Here is a 15,971-nt window from a genome sequence, read left to right on the forward strand (position 1 = left end):
TCAGCTGAACATTACTGGATTGCGTCTAGCCGGTACAAATGGGCCTTATCATGGAAGAGTCGAAATAGAAGTGAATGATACATGGGGCACGATTTGTTCACGGAATATGTATTACAAATCAAGATATGTTATATGTAACATGCTTGGATTAAGGTAAGAACTTTTTTCAGTGTCTATATATAAATGTCAGTATCTACATGTGTCAGTACCGTTAGCATAATACATAAGGTAGGTGTTGTAATAATACAGCATTGGTTTGATCACTTCACTTTAATTGCTTTTAAGCAAATAGTTCATCAATTTATAACGCTAATTTAACTATTTAATTTTGACAATGTTTTCTTTCTTACAGATATACAGGCTGGAATTCTAATGCATACTATGGAGAAGGTGAAGGGCCAATATATATCGAGAGTTTGTACTGTAGCAGCACCGCTTACACGGATATAAACGACTGCAAATATGTCTCAAACAACTATTATGGTGCATGTACACATGCGAATGATCTGTCGGTGGTGTGTCATGGTAATTTCCTACAATAGGAGTCTTATGATATTTATATTATATATGATACTTTTGACACAGAGTATCTTCTGAACAACACATTCATGTCAATATGAATTGAAATCTATCAAATCAATCTGTGTTCAGCTCAATTGAAGTTAGTAACTGACCATTAAAGATTAAATACACAAAATGCATTAAATACACAAGATAATACTTTGAAGTTTTTAACAAGCTTCCTTGTTATTTCTTTAATATATGTCATGCTTAGTTTCATTACAACCTATTCAGCCGGTGTACAGTGGGGCTTGGAAATAGACAATTTTCAATGAAAACTGACATTCGATAAAAATAGTCAAATGTAAAGAAACCCGTAATAAATTGACTTTGATGACATTTGATGATTAACATGTCCCTATTCTTAAAGCTGCACGCCTCCAGATGAGCAAAAATATTTCGATAATATCAAACCTGAATAAAACGTACTAAGATTTTAGGAAAGGTATAATGATTCAAAATTCTTGTAAAAATTTACATGTTATGTGCGATTAATGATCGAATTTTTCAGTATTTATAATTATATTTCTAATGCGTTACTAACGCAGTAAGGGCTATTTTAGCAGATTTTGACCTCTTTATAGTAATTAACATAGGTTGAAAGTGCCATTGATAATGTGTAAATTGCATTATTTTAGTAACTTTACAATTGTATACTATTAAATACATTTTTAAATTTTCATGAAAATTAGCATGAATCTGGAGGCATGCTGCTTTAAATACATTCTCGATAAGTTAAAAATAAAAACATTTTAGGGAAAAACAATGTTTCACAGGATTTCAATATGAAACTTTGTAAAGCGAGTGACACCAAGTGTTATCACAGAGTCAATATTTGTAAAATCTTGTTACGTGTATTGAGAAGAAAACGATTTAAATGTTTTTATGTTTTTTTTTTAATTGTTTTGCTTTCGCTTGTCTTCAAATATCAGTTCAGCAACAAGATAGTGTACGCTCTTAAGATATCATTCTTTTTCGGCAAAAGTTTGGGCTTTTTGATTAATATGCGCAATTGATTAAACGATTTAAAGAAGTCTGATAAGACTTCATGAATGAACACCTCAGATACGTTATATAATTTTGTGAATTGGTTACATAATGTATGTCATTTGAAGCAATTAATGACGATGGATGACAGACAATTAATGATCCTTATGCTCACACGAGAACCGTGTATTTAGGTGAGCTAAAATGAAAGTCAGTATGAATTAAATGGTAGGAATGCTATATTTTCATTTTGTAATTAACATTTAAATAGCGTTAGTTCCTTTAGTTTCTTAACGTTTTTATAAAAAAATGTTTTATAATTATATTCTTATTTTCAGGTCCTGTTTTAAATGTTACGGATGTGCGTTTATCGAATGGAACAGGACCTAACGATGGCAGGGTAGAAATCAAAGTAGACAACACATGGGGAACTATTTGTGATAAAAGCTTTGATAATATAGATGCAAAGGTTATCTGTAATATGATAGGATTAAAGTTAGTTGCTTAAAATCATATTGTTTAAGAAAAACAAATCCGGATCTTATTCCAATCGAATAAAACATAATAAATACTATTAAAATTACTAATCAAGTAATTCTTTTTCAGCAAGAAGGCCCATATGTTATTAAGACTTCCCTTGTCAAATTCTAGGTGCTTCTCATCTGACTTGAATAAAGTTTCTATATGTTCAAAGGGAAGTGTACTGTGAAGCGTTTTATTGACCTATATTTATTCCTATATATTTTATGACTTATCATGCATATTCCCTTTTTGTGTGAAACAAATCTTTAAAAGAAACCTTTATAATTTGTTTGTAAGTGACAAATTTAAATATATACAATAACTAAAATATATATTTCTCGATACAGATATGTACGGTTTTTCATCGGAGCCCAGTACGGGGAAGGCAATGGACCAGTCTATATTGATCAACTTTTGTGTGACAATTATGATTATGTGCTAAGTGACTGCCAGTATTTGTTCCTCAATGATTGTAGCCACAGCAGAGACGTTTCTGTTGTATGTAATGGTAGGCTAAAATTATTGCTCTAGTATCTAATGCTCATAATGAAATATATTATCAATGGATATGTTTCATTACATACAACCCCAGCCATTTTTCCCATTCCGTGAACACGTTTTTGCACGGCTGTGCATATATTTTGACCTATACCTATTCAATTTTCTCTATTTATATTACGCTTAAAACATACAGATTCTTTTTTATATAAAATTTCATTAGTGGAATATTAAGAATAATGTGGTCAAAGTCTGCAGTCACTATCGATGGTACTTAAGGTGCATTATCAAATTGAGTGTACTTTCGTATTTTACTATGAAAATCATGCTACCATTAAGCAAGCCGAACGTTGTATTTACTTTTAATGCTTTTGAAATTTATACGAATGAAAATACAACAATGTAATAATAGGAAGATATATAAACAATAATAATTGCAAGCTATTCAATTTTCTCTAGAGTGCGGGGAGCCAGACAAGTCTCATTGGGATGTTGATTATTTTACATACAATGGTTCAACTTTGTATGCTGACTGCTCCTTCTATAAAACATATTTAGGCATATTAAAGATGACTTGTGACAATGTAACACAGACATGGGAAACAGAAGGAGAATGTCAAGAATACGGTATCTACAAAATTAATGCACTCATTGAAAATGATAAATAATAAAAAAAAACTTTAAAATTAATTGCAAACAATCATGATGTATTGATGAAATAAGACATAAGGGAATAAAACGAAATCACGCTACTTATTGTGACAAGAAGCATTTTTTGTTATAGCAGAATTGACAGAAAGTAAGAATGTATAAATGTTAGAGAATGCTGGGAGCAAAAGAGTAATATTATTTTTTTTAAAATTTATTACATTATTAACTGCATTAAAGGTTACTTTGTCTTTTTTAGGCTACCCATTAGATATCACTGAAATAAGACTGTTAGGAGGGAACTCAACGTCAAATGGTAGGGTGGAAATAAAATCTTTGGACACTTGGGGAACAGTATGTGACCATGGTTTCGGTAAAAATGAAGCAGACACAATATGTGCAATGATTGGTTTCCCGTAAGAAAGACTTTTCTTAATTGTATTTTAAATAAATACAGATCAATATCAATAAGTGATTCAACCAATGCTTGAGTGCATTGCTTTCGAGAATGTTCTACATTCTTTTGTATGTCGCTTAAAAACAAACTTTATACATGTGCTTGAAATGTTTTTAAAGATATACATACATGTACTCATAATTATATTTTTTATTATTCCTCTGTCTAATAACAATTTACTTGTGCAACACTAAATAGGTGATTGAAAATCAAACGAAATGTAATTTAACATTATTTTGACACTCTAATCAAAATGTAGCTTCATGAAGAAAAATTAATCAATATATTTATTAATCAAATATATTTTTCCAGTCCTGCTGCCTCATTTCACCATGGTGCCTACTTTGGCGAAGGTTCTGGCCCAATATTTGTTGATGACTTACAATGTGAAGATAATTCTACACATATCAACAATTGTAGTTACGTCACGTATGATAATTGCTTTCACTTCAACGACGTTTCTGTTGTTTGTACTGGTAAGAGCAATAAATTAAAAAAGCCACAATTAGTTATTTCAAAGTTTTTTTTAAATTTTTTGCTAAACGATAAAAAATAACATCATTTGACCAAGAGTATGTAAGTGATTTCAACAATCATCATCACAAAACGTACCGTTTTTCATAGCAATTTCCCAATTTTGTAACAAATATTATGGTTCGGACAAAGAAGATCTATTCAGAAAAAACAAAGCCAATTAGATATTCATGTATACACTGTTGATATGTTTGTGCAGTTCAAATTGCCGGGATATTTGCTTTACTCTTATATTGTTTTAGTCTTATATTTATTTCCATTTTCATGAATTTGTAATACATACAAATGTTTTAAATTAATTCACTTCACATGTCAAACATTTGTATGTATTACAATGAGGCATCATAAAATACTTTATAGGAATGTGAATTTTATAATGACATACTTGCATTGATTTAAATTTTTATATTTAATTAAAGATTTGTTTTTAAGAATGCCCCTCACCAAAGCCTTCAAATGGAAGCATAAATTCCTCATCTACACATTACCTTGCTGCTGTGACGGTCACGTGTGACGACGGATACAATTTGATTGGTGATTCTGAAATACGTTGTGAACTTGATGCGACATGGAGCAGCAGTCCAACTTGCAAATTGATAGGTATGACATTAAATAATTAGCTGTCTATCGAATGATCGACCTTTTTATCAGTATCATACGGAAAAAGTTAAATGATCTAGATATCTTCTTTGAAAATAATTATATAGGAAAATTTCACTTGAAAACACTTAAAAGCGTTCTGAAAAAAATGAAATAATTGATATGGCCACAAGAACAGATATCAAGGTCATAGGTAAGTCAGTTTAAACACATACTTTTAAGTTAAAAACCTTCAAGCATTAAGCCTCTATGAAAATGCACAATTTAACAAGAGACTAAATTCATTAATGTTCTCTTAAGACTGCGACGACCCAACACCTGAGTTTGGATCTATTAACACAACATCTACAACAAACGGAACTGTTGCCATGGTTTCATGTGACGAAGGATATGAAATACAAGGTGAAACTGTGATAATGTGTCAACCTAGCGAGGAATGGACAGATAACCCTTCGTGTAACATCAAAGGTTTAATACTATAAAATGTTTTATTTTCGTCGTTTTTAATCTATATTTGAAATGACACTCAAATTTGAAACAAGTGGACTGTATCCTTTGGCAAAGGAGTATAATTCAGGCTTTCTTGCAAATTAAGTTTTGTTTCAGATTTTAAATAGCAATTCATGTATATAAATGAAATAACATATACACTATCAATGTATATCATTATATTGGAGCAGTATATATTTCCTTTTGTGAGGTGGGTTTTGTTTCATTCTATCGTATTTAGTTTATGGAACACTTATTTTAGATTGTGATATACCAAATCCTGTCAATGCAGAAGCGACACTTTCCGAGAATAAAACAACGTATGGAGAAACTGCTGTTGTTTCTTGTTATGATGGGTATCAACCAGGTGGTAGTTATCTTGTTTCCTGCTTAGCTAATGGAACTTGGGAAACCTGGCCTGAATGCACAATAGTTGGTAATTACGAGTACGAGTGTATTATAGCAAAGGTTCTAAAAAATGGTCTTTGAATTTTACTTGATCTATTTACTTATCTGGTTATTAATCAGAAGACGCTGAATGCCAATATTGTTGCTGTAATGGACATTTATTTTTCACATTAATTTAGAAAGAAGTGAAGTTCAGTAACTAAAGGTAAAATCATTTTTGAAACGGAAATGATAACATTAATTTGTATGCAATTTATACTTTTAAAGAACTTTTTATTTTGACAACGTATTCCTCTACTCGACGGATGAATGTTAATGTTTTGAATTTAGTCCAGAATTAAGAAATAGAATGCAAATTAGTTCATTTGATAGAACACTACCTGGGTATTGATGGACAAGAAATTACAATAAGCTTTTAATTCTTAAGAACATTACTGTATATTATATTCTAAACTTTTCATTGATTAGAAACAAGCAAGTAAAATCAAAAGTATAACTTTTGTTGTGCTGATTAAACCTTTTCGTCTTAAATATCATTCTAAGATTGCGGGGACCCAACACCCAACCAAGGGGAGTCAAATGTCACAGTGTTCATTTATGGCACTGTTGCTAAAATTGAGTGTGAACCAGGTTTCAACATATCTGGGGATTCCGTGATCGCTTGTCAGTCTGATGGAACATGGAGTGAAAACCCAATTTGCGATACATCGGGTGAGTGTTTGATCTGTCAATTTTTTGTATGTCATTCAGTTTGAATAGTAGTATTGTGTATAAGATAATACAAATACAATTTCGGTAGCAAAACACATCTTGAACGCGCTTTTGTCCGATGGAAAGTTGAATCATTTGAATGATGTACAAAATATCTAGTGGTTTTGAAAATTAAGTTTGTTCCAATCTGTAATTATTGGCATACGACATGCTCATCTCGACATTTTTTCTCATTCCATTAGACATAAAAAGGCTAAACTGTCACTATACTTAACCTTTGATATAACGGCTGTACTGGACGGAACAGATCACAGTTGAAGGTCGTCTTCTACTATCCCGTGATCATCTTTTTAACTGGTTCTTTAATGCTAGCTCATTGTGAAAGTCATTCTTGCACAGAATATTATTTTAATAATTTATTAAAGCCTGGAATGATATTTTTTTCATATATCATATCATATCATTTATCACAAACTTACTGGGTGAAGTAATGATCTTTATGGCAAACAATTGCCTATTTTGTTAGACTGTGGCGTATTGGCTGTACCTAATGGAGAGGTTGATGATTCATTTGGCACAACTATTGGTTCAAACGTAAGCGTGACTTGCAACTTGGGTTACAAATTGATTGGTCCGAGTCAAATAACTTGTACGCAAAAAGGTTGGAATGAAACGGTTGCATGTGAGATTAAAGGTATAAAGGAACATCTTTTTATATTACATGTAAATGTATCACCTCTACTGATAGGAAAAACTGGTTATTGATTTTGAAATAAGACCCTAGAGAAAAGCCACGTTATATTATCTGCATAACAGTGAATCTCATATCATGTTGATATTAAACCTTGTAAAATGAGTGTATGTACATATCTGTAATGAATACCTTTTGTTCTCGTTATTGCTCTTGTTTTGATTTCGTTTAACGTCGCACCAACACAGTATATGTCATATGGCGACTTTCCAGCTTGACTGGTTGAGGAAAACTTTGGGTGCCCCTCTGTACATCAGCGAAGCGGGCACCTGAGTAGAGCCAATAACGGTCGGTAAGCTAGCTGGATATCTTTCTCATGTAAAGACATTATCATTCTTCCCAAGACAATGAACATCAGACAACATTAAACTACAGTGCATATTAAGCAATTATTTTAATACTATGTATTATGTTTTAATATGATTTGGTAATGACATTTTGTCCTAATCAATAAATTCAAAGCTTTAAATTGACTTTTAACTATTTGCATCTTTTAAAAAAAATAATATGATTGATAGTATCAATTTTTTTCAAGATTGTGGACATTTGTCCTTAGCAAATGGAGAAGTGGTATTTAAATCTCAAAGTACTTTGTTTGGAGACATTGTGGAGTTGTCATGTGACACAGGATATGACTTGAACAGCAGCAATGTGATAACTTGCTTATCAAATGGGCAATGGAGTGAAACACCTTATTGCAAAATTGTTTGTACGTTCATTTTGGATTTGATGGATAAGTTTATCCAGGAATATTATTAGTTTTAAACTTAAAAAAGAATTACAAATAAACACATAATAAACAAATAAAACCTCTTTATCAATTTTTGTAAGTGTAGAAAATTTGAATTTATATAATGCTTGTATTATTTTCTGCAATGGCGGAAAATATGCCACTTTTTATTAAACTTTACCATGTAAATTATTTCTTCTTAAAAAAAATTATTTTATTGCATCAAATTTAATACATGTAAATAAATATCCAAATAATAAGTTCACAACAACAGCATATGAGATTGAATACTTGATCTTAAATAATGATTTATGAAAATGGAAAGTACAAACGGTACAAAATCCCAAAGTACTGTAGTTTCCTATTACATTGACATAATACAATATTCAGTTATTATGAATTGATTGATTGTTAATCTTTTTTATCAAGATTGTAATGATTTGGAACAGCCTGACAACGGAGTAATGAGTACCACGAACGGTACAACATATAACTCAAGAGCCAGGTTCAGGTGTAACATCGATTTCCTTCTTGTTGGTAACGAAACTGTCGCCTGTAAAAGTGATGGAAAATGGAGTGGTGATACACCACGTTGTGTAGCAAAAAGTAATATTTTTTTTAAGTATTCAGCATTTTTAACAGTAAATTTACAAATGAAATATGCGAATAAATAATTATGATTTTTTTTACTCAAATTGCTTATATGAGTTTTAGTGTCAGATCTTAATGATATGAACGCATATTTGTAACGGATTAAACATTATTTTTGTCTCGTTCGATTAAAGATTATAAAGCCAATTTTATGTTATGATACTGTTTTAAGTAGATTCAATAACAATGTAGCAACAATTTCGTGCATGTGACAGTGCGATCGCCGCTTAAGGAAATATGTAAATGTTATTTCTTTCATTCATTTTATTTCAAAACATCTAATCCCCCCAATAAACCCCTATATAATATATGTTTAAAAAATGTCTCGGTTGTTGTTTTTCATGAATAGTTTTTAAACTAATAAAAGAAATAAGTCACACAAGCTTTGAAAATGAAAATTATTTCCCTTTTTTGAAATGTAAGAAACTGTTAACGGCCTCAGATTAATATTTTAAAAGATTGCTAGACGCAAGTTCGTTTTTTTTCCATTTGAGCAAGATGTTAAACCCACTAATTGCATGGTACTGGTTGGTTCCAAGAACAGTTTCGAGAGGTTTCAATAAGATTATAGCTTCCAACACAATCGAACTAAACAAAGTCGTGTAAACTAACTCTGTTTTAATTGTTTTACCTTATATATAATTCTTTACAGCACCAAATGGTGGACGCTGTACTTCAAGCGAGTATTGTTTACTAGAAGGATCTGTATGTGAAAATAGCGTATGTGTTTGCAAAACTGACATTTTCGATATGATAAGCAAGAAATGTGATATAAGTAGGTATAAGGTGCAATTGTAATATCTATTTCTATTCATTGAAACTTAAATGCAACAATTATGTTTGTAATACCACAAGGTAATAAGGGAAATGTTATCGTCAAAATTTACAACACATAAACATTGACACTTCATTCATGTGCTCTGCAAATTGCACTGTAGTATGTTTACTAAAACGTTATGATTTTTACAGACAAAAATTGCAAAAATCATGATATGATAGGACATCCAACAATTATTTCATCACATCAATTATAAAATTCTTGATCGAAACGATACACTTCTTCATTTATTACTGTCTTATATGCTTCACTTTGTCATTTAATTTTATTCCATTCCTTATCAGGACCTGTTCCATTTCATGTAGCGTCGACCGTTGCAACGCACGCTTCCATTGCTACTCTTCAATAATTTATTGTTATTAGAACAATTAAAGTACCCAAAGGAACTAATTGTATAGAATCATTTAAGAACGCCCAAAACGACAAATTGAAAATGTTCCAGGCTCGGTTTGATTGAGCCAGTTCATGGACGGTAATGGAAAGTGCAAGTTACCGTTCACGCCCATTAGCACCGGCTTAAGCAGAATTAAAAAATTTAAACATGACAATTGTGAAATTTTGAATAAAGAAACATTTGCAGATGTGTTCATACGGCAGTTATCGTGAAACCTTCAATGGAAAACAATTTTCTAATTTTTATCTTTGAAACACTGATCAAAAAGCAAAATGTTTATATTTTACCAAATGCCTTAAGAGTACATCTAAGTTAACATTTGGAGGGGTCAAATTTGTGTGGATCATATGATGCTCAGTTTAAGTATGTTTCTTTATCATTTTGTGTATCTACAGTGCCCCTTCTTCTGTATGGGAGCAATAATGCAGACATACGACTAAAGACAACAGATGATTGTGGGCCTCGGATAACCTTTAATCCTGGAATACCAGTCTTCGGAAAGACCCATAAAAATTTATACGTGAGCAGATTTGTAATGATTCATACACTACTGTTATATTTTGTACCAAATTAAAAGTCTCCGTCGAACAGAATATTAAGTTCTTTTACAGCCAACAAAAAAGAAAGAAAAAGAAAAAAAGAAAGAAAAAAGAAAACAAAAAAGAAAACAAAAATTAGTAGTAATTTCCGGTTGATAATGTACATTTGATATGATATATTAACGTCAGAAATCTCTTTTAGAAATTAAAATAGTAAAACAATAGATACAAATAAAATGTAACAGTTTCATTTACCTTTCAGGTTTGCTCCCACGGAATCGTCAGTTTTGACAATGCATATATTGGTAAACATCCTGCAAAAAGAAAAAAAATATTATCAGATCTCGAAGGTCAAGACGTTTTGGCTCCGTTTCACGCGTCGTTTAGGTTGAAGCAATCTGGGGGAATTTACTTCAGGACATATGACATTTTGAAATCTTATTCTAACATAGAAACAGACGAGTCTGTAAAATATATTGACAAAATTATTAAAAGATTAGGAGGAATTGACAACTTTAAATCAAAATTTGCTTTAATTGCGACATGGCACAAAGTCAAGCCGCAGAGGAAGCAGTTTGACAGAGAAACGGTATGTGATAAATATTTTCCAACAAAAGAAATATTTTACATGTAAAATTGTATCTCTTTAAAACTATTAAATAATGTTTTTACGACGTTACAGAAGTGCATGATTAAAGGTGTACGTCAGATGAATAAAAGTATTCTCGAGGGTGATTGAAATTTATACGATATTGAATGTGGATTTTCTTTCTTTAGATGTATAACAGCAGTATAACTTTTGATATGTGGTTTGGTGAATAAGACATTCCGGCGCCTTCAAAGAAATATGGAAATTTCTTTAAAATTGATTAAAATTCGTAATTTGTTATCTAGTAAATCGTGTGTTCTATGAGGTTACTAACTTGTAAAAAGAACTCGCTACCTTAAGTTGATTGGTGTTTATATTTATTGTTATGTTTTAGACATCAACATTCCAGTTAATATTGGCTACAGATGGAAGTATTACTTTTACATTTTATATATACGGACATGATCAGATAAACTGGATAACAACTAGGTCAAAACCTCGAGTTTGGATTGGTTATTCTTTCAGTTCTTCAAATCATTTCACACACCCGTTTGCATATACAAGGGACATGTTTAAACGCCTCGATGCTGCAAGGAAATCAGGCCCTCGGTCAAAATCAGGTTTCTGGAAATAATATAAGAACAAACATGTATTTTAATTTAACAATTTAAACAAGTGTAGAAAATCTAGCAATTAAACATTCCGAAATATTAATGAAATCATAACAATGCCTTACCTTTGTGATAAAATATATTTATACGTTAAGCTTAAAATATATTATTCATTTCGATTTAGATAGTTCTGATAAATTCATCATTTCAAACGTTCATGTAACTTGATAATTAGTCAAAAATTTAGTTTAAGTATTTGTTTGATATGAAAATTGTTACTGTAACAGTCATTAAAAGTTGTCATTATATGTACTCACATATAAATGTATGTTGATTTTACAGACGTATCTGGCATAGTCTTTAAGCAATTATACCGCAATGAAAATATTAGACAAAATAACGCAGTTAACTGCATCAACTGGTATAACGAGAATAAAGATCAAAAAAGATATTTTGACTACATAGCAAGTCTGACCCCAGAATGTCCTTGTGACATAAGCTTGTCAAGGTTCGATCCATGGTTTTGGCAAATTGGACTTCAACGGAATCGCCAAGATAAATCATATCATTGTGTTGACATGCTTCACAGGGGGAACTTTGGACATTTTGGAAAGGTAAACAGTGTTATCTAAGTATTGAAACTTATTGTCAAGGACATTTTATGATATAGACATTTTGTGCCGAGCTTTATTAACGAATGAATATTCACTTTTTTAAAGAATATACCAATTGAAAGAAAGAATATATATATATTATTTTCTTACGGATAATCAATTGAATGTTAGTTCTTGTTTTGTCATCCATTTCAGTCATGTTGCTATGACCTTAAAACATGGCTGTGGGTTTATCAGCGCCCTATTGCTGGTAGTTTCCAACTTTATCACCCAAATATTCAAAAAGAACACTTGAAGCATGACCTTGAGCCGAAAGAAAATTGTTGCATGAAGTCAAATTACTGCAGTCTGTATTACTCACTTAGACCAACTGGAAGATGCTACAGAACCTCTCCTTATAGATTTGGTAATCATTTTTACTTCTTTCATTACAACTAAAAACACACAAAAAAAGTAGAGAAAAAAATTATATTCAGCAAATTAAAAAAAAGAATTATGATTAAAACAAAGTATATGTAATTTGAATATAGAAATAGGCGTGACATTGCTAATAGAGAAAACAAAAACTCTAAAGAAAGCCCAACACGGCAAAACTGAAAATGTTGCAGGCATTTTAAAAACGTGATTAAAAAAAAAGTAAAATGGTGATTCCATCTATTTTTATTAGTTTGTTTCTGGATTATTCAGTTGTCTTTAAAAACAAATTGTTTTTTATGTTTAATCTGTCTTATTAAGGAATCTTTTGGGGAGACCCACATTTTGCAACCCTAGATGGTTTGAATTTCACATTCAATGGAATCGGAGAGTTCGTTCTTTTACACGTCTCGACGGAGAATATGACATTTGATCTACAGGCGAGAACAGCCAGAACATTAAAGAAAGACGGTAACCTAACAGATGCTACTGCATTTACGGCATTTGCTGCAAGGGACAATACCAATGCATCTGTACATGTTGAGCTAAACAAAGCACGGAACGGTAATCATGCATTCCAGTCGGCGTATATGTATATACAAATAAGATGTTTCAATGATGGTTTTGAGCTTCCTAATGTTTTTTCTATTTATGATAGCGACGTTATCATAAAACTGAAGAGAAGCCGTCTTTAGTTGTAGGAAGACACATACGGATATAGTGGAATGTTATTTACAACGCTATTGAAACCGTTCACTCATAACCTCACCTACCAATACCATTCAAGCTTTGTAAACCAATAATTTATTTGTTATCACAAAAATAACAATCAGTATAGCTACAGTAATTTTAATCATGTGCTAAAACTATCTCGACAAGTATTTAAAGTCAAATGACATAACATGATTTGTTTTTGATAGTCAGGAATGAATTAAGAAAATATTCTGAATATTTCATCTCGGGTCATGTTTAAAGCAAAATTAATTTGTGAATTTTAGGTTTGATAATTTATGCTAATCAAGTGGACATAACAAGTCAATACAATGCTGGCTCTAAAAAAGGTTTGGATGATATCTTTACATATTCAACTGCCGAAGCCAATCTTATTCTAGCACGAAGGGATAATGCATTAAGCGTTCTTTTTCCAACTTCAGGTATTTGTTTAAACTATCATTCCAGTATTATATTTGAATATTGATTATCAAATAATATTTCCATGTACATAGTTTCTATTCACTTAGTGAAACAAAATATTCTATGTTTTCTTCTTTTGAGACATATATTGCTTTCTTACACAATTGGAAATATAAATGATTAGTTCTAGGAATTTAAGCTCTGCATCCACTCGGTTAAAGTATATTCTGCTTTTGAAATTATTGAAATTGCTTCTCCTTTTTTGCATTTAAAACATAAATATATTTGATCTTGATGCTCTTTGATGCAACCTAATGACATCTATGATTAAATAACCATCACCAAAGCTGTTATATTTCTTTTAGGCATATCGCTGAACATATCTGTTAGTTTACAAATGTTGTCTATAAGCGCAATTATACCAAATACATTGAGAAACATGACAAGCGGACTTCTTGGTAACTTTGATGGGAATCCATACAACGATTTGATGATGCCTAATGGCACTGTTATAAACGCAAATTCTTCAGAGAGACAAGTATTTGATTACGGGAAGACATGTAAGAAAATGGCCTTAATTAAATATACGATTATTTATATATATATAATGGACTTGCCCGGCTTAAAGTTCAGAAAAGTCCATTCTAATTGTATTGGTTTTAATATCAAAGTACATCTCGGCTCTTGACTGAACAAATGCTCATCTACAGTATACTATCCGTACTATTTCACCAGGATATGTGTTAAACACATATTTATTGACAACCTTATGATGAACCATTTGAATGTCATCGATTTCGATGTTTGAAATGTTTATATCATCAACAGTTTGTAATAATCATACATTTTTCACATATGGAAATGCGACAGTTAACAGTATGCTGATAAATAAGTTCCTTGAAGAAATCCCTCATATTACATAAAAATTATTTATTCTTTTATCATGTTTATGTGTAACTACATTGAAGACACTGCTGTAATTTTTCATTAAAATATAACATGTAATTTACAAGGTACCTATGTTTTTATTTATAACAGTCATATGAATATGCGTCATATTTTTATAATTCATTAACTTATAGGTTTTGTATTACATACAGGGGAGATTGATGAAAAGAAGTCTATGTTTGTGTATGAAGATGGCAAATCGCATCAAGATTATCAAAATAATTCTTTCACTCCAAGATTTCTGGATGAGATTGATGTTAATCAACTGGCACAAGCAGAGCAAGACTGTAATGGTCCCGAGAATATTGAATGTGTTTTTGATCTCGTATTCACAGAAAATAAAGATGTTGCAAATGCTACTAGAATTTTGAAGACTGAAGCGGATCTGGACAGACATGAAATTAGTAAGGGTCATCTCATAAAATATATTTGTTTTTTTTTACTTTAAGCATTTTAAAAACGTAACGTATTGTTTGGTTTACAGTCATTTCGTTTGAAACATTCCTTTCTCAAGTTATTCTATACGGCATGCTTTTTGTTCAAAAATTAATATTAATAATAATCTTTGTAATAGTATGCTGAATCTTTCATGTGTTTGTTCTTTTTAGATGAAACTCAACCCCACACTTACTGGATGTGAAAGTTATCAATGCAACTTTAGGACAGGAAAAGTATCATGGCCCATTAAGTTTTGAAGATGGACACGATATTTATTTTATAGCTAATAACGCAAATGCTCAAATCAACAAAACATTATCGACAGTGGAATACACGCAGTCTAACACCGACCCAGTCGATATTCAGTATGATTTTATATCTACCTTTAATGATATTTTTTTAATTTATTCAAACATTTTCAATAAAGCACATAATTGTTTATAATTATAATTGAATATTTTTATTTACTAGTTGTACTGTATTTTTATTACATAATATAGTTTTAGTTATAAGCTTCTGGCAGTATGGCATGTTTCCTAAATAAAAATTGAAATAAAAATACATATTGCTTAATTAATTAATTATGCTATTTAAAAGTATTTGATTTCTAATTTTTAGAGTTGCTGTGAGGAATAGTAATGGTCGTTCTTCGCCCGGCATTGTTATAAATGTCCTACTGTGTACTGGCTGTAGTGGACATGGTGTTTGTTCTAATGTTATTAGAGATGACCAGCAACAAACAGAGTACTTTAAATATTCCGAATGTGTCTGCGAATCTCCATATGATGGTAATGATAACATGATTGCAAAATTCCAGATAATGGTATGTTTTAACATGTTCATCTTAATAAGGGGATCTTTGTATCTTATGAACATGTTTTTAAAATACAGCGTAATGAAGATAT

At 31.0% G+C, this 15,971-nt stretch overlaps 2 protein-coding genes across 6 annotated transcripts in view; both read left to right on the top strand.

Annotated features, from left to right (window-relative positions):
• LOC132733897 (uncharacterized) overlaps positions 1-15,971 on the top strand; it is a 16,230-nt gene continuing 259 nt past the window's right edge. The window contains exons 1-26 of the mRNA XM_060720628.1: positions 1-153; positions 353-525; positions 1,887-2,043; positions 2,418-2,578; positions 3,028-3,195; positions 3,476-3,632; positions 3,986-4,149; positions 4,640-4,807; positions 5,108-5,275; positions 5,559-5,732; positions 6,248-6,415; positions 6,942-7,109; positions 7,702-7,875; positions 8,326-8,502; positions 9,200-9,322; positions 10,175-10,299; positions 10,581-10,907; positions 11,302-11,527; positions 11,861-12,132; positions 12,328-12,538; positions 12,868-13,110; positions 13,545-13,700; positions 14,046-14,240; positions 14,781-15,032; positions 15,237-15,264; positions 15,685-15,889. Of these exons, the coding sequence (XP_060576611.1) occupies positions 107-153; positions 353-525; positions 1,887-2,043; positions 2,418-2,578; positions 3,028-3,195; positions 3,476-3,632; positions 3,986-4,149; positions 4,640-4,807; positions 5,108-5,275; positions 5,559-5,732; positions 6,248-6,415; positions 6,942-7,109; positions 7,702-7,875; positions 8,326-8,502; positions 9,200-9,322; positions 10,175-10,299; positions 10,581-10,907; positions 11,302-11,527; positions 11,861-12,132; positions 12,328-12,538; positions 12,868-13,110; positions 13,545-13,700; positions 14,046-14,240; positions 14,781-15,032; positions 15,237-15,264; positions 15,685-15,889 (4,587 nt within the window). The 5' untranslated portion in view covers positions 1-106. The remainder of the gene's footprint in view (positions 154-352; positions 526-1,886; positions 2,044-2,417; positions 2,579-3,027; positions 3,196-3,475; positions 3,633-3,985; positions 4,150-4,639; positions 4,808-5,107; positions 5,276-5,558; positions 5,733-6,247; positions 6,416-6,941; positions 7,110-7,701; positions 7,876-8,325; positions 8,503-9,199; positions 9,323-10,174; positions 10,300-10,580; positions 10,908-11,301; positions 11,528-11,860; positions 12,133-12,327; positions 12,539-12,867; positions 13,111-13,544; positions 13,701-14,045; positions 14,241-14,780; positions 15,033-15,236; positions 15,265-15,684; positions 15,890-15,971) is intronic.
• The window catches only part of LOC132733842 (fibrillin-1-like), a 26,082-nt gene continuing 25,418 nt past the window's right edge, over positions 15,308-15,971 (top strand). For 4 of the 5 annotated variants that reach the window (XM_060720565.1, XM_060720588.1, XM_060720595.1 and 1 more), the window contains exons 1-2: positions 15,314-15,431; positions 15,685-15,854. The gene's annotated coding sequence lies outside the window, so the exon portion shown is untranslated. Of the gene's footprint in view, positions 15,432-15,684; positions 15,890-15,971 lie in introns of all 5 variants that reach the window. The other variant, XM_060720573.1, reaches the window with a different exon arrangement.

This window comes from Ruditapes philippinarum, unplaced genomic scaffold (genome assembly GCF_026571515.1).
Source record: "Ruditapes philippinarum isolate M1 unplaced genomic scaffold, ASM2657151v2 ctg1388_1_1_1_1, whole genome shotgun sequence".
Lineage (NCBI taxonomy): Eukaryota > Metazoa > Mollusca > Bivalvia > Venerida > Veneridae > Ruditapes > Ruditapes philippinarum.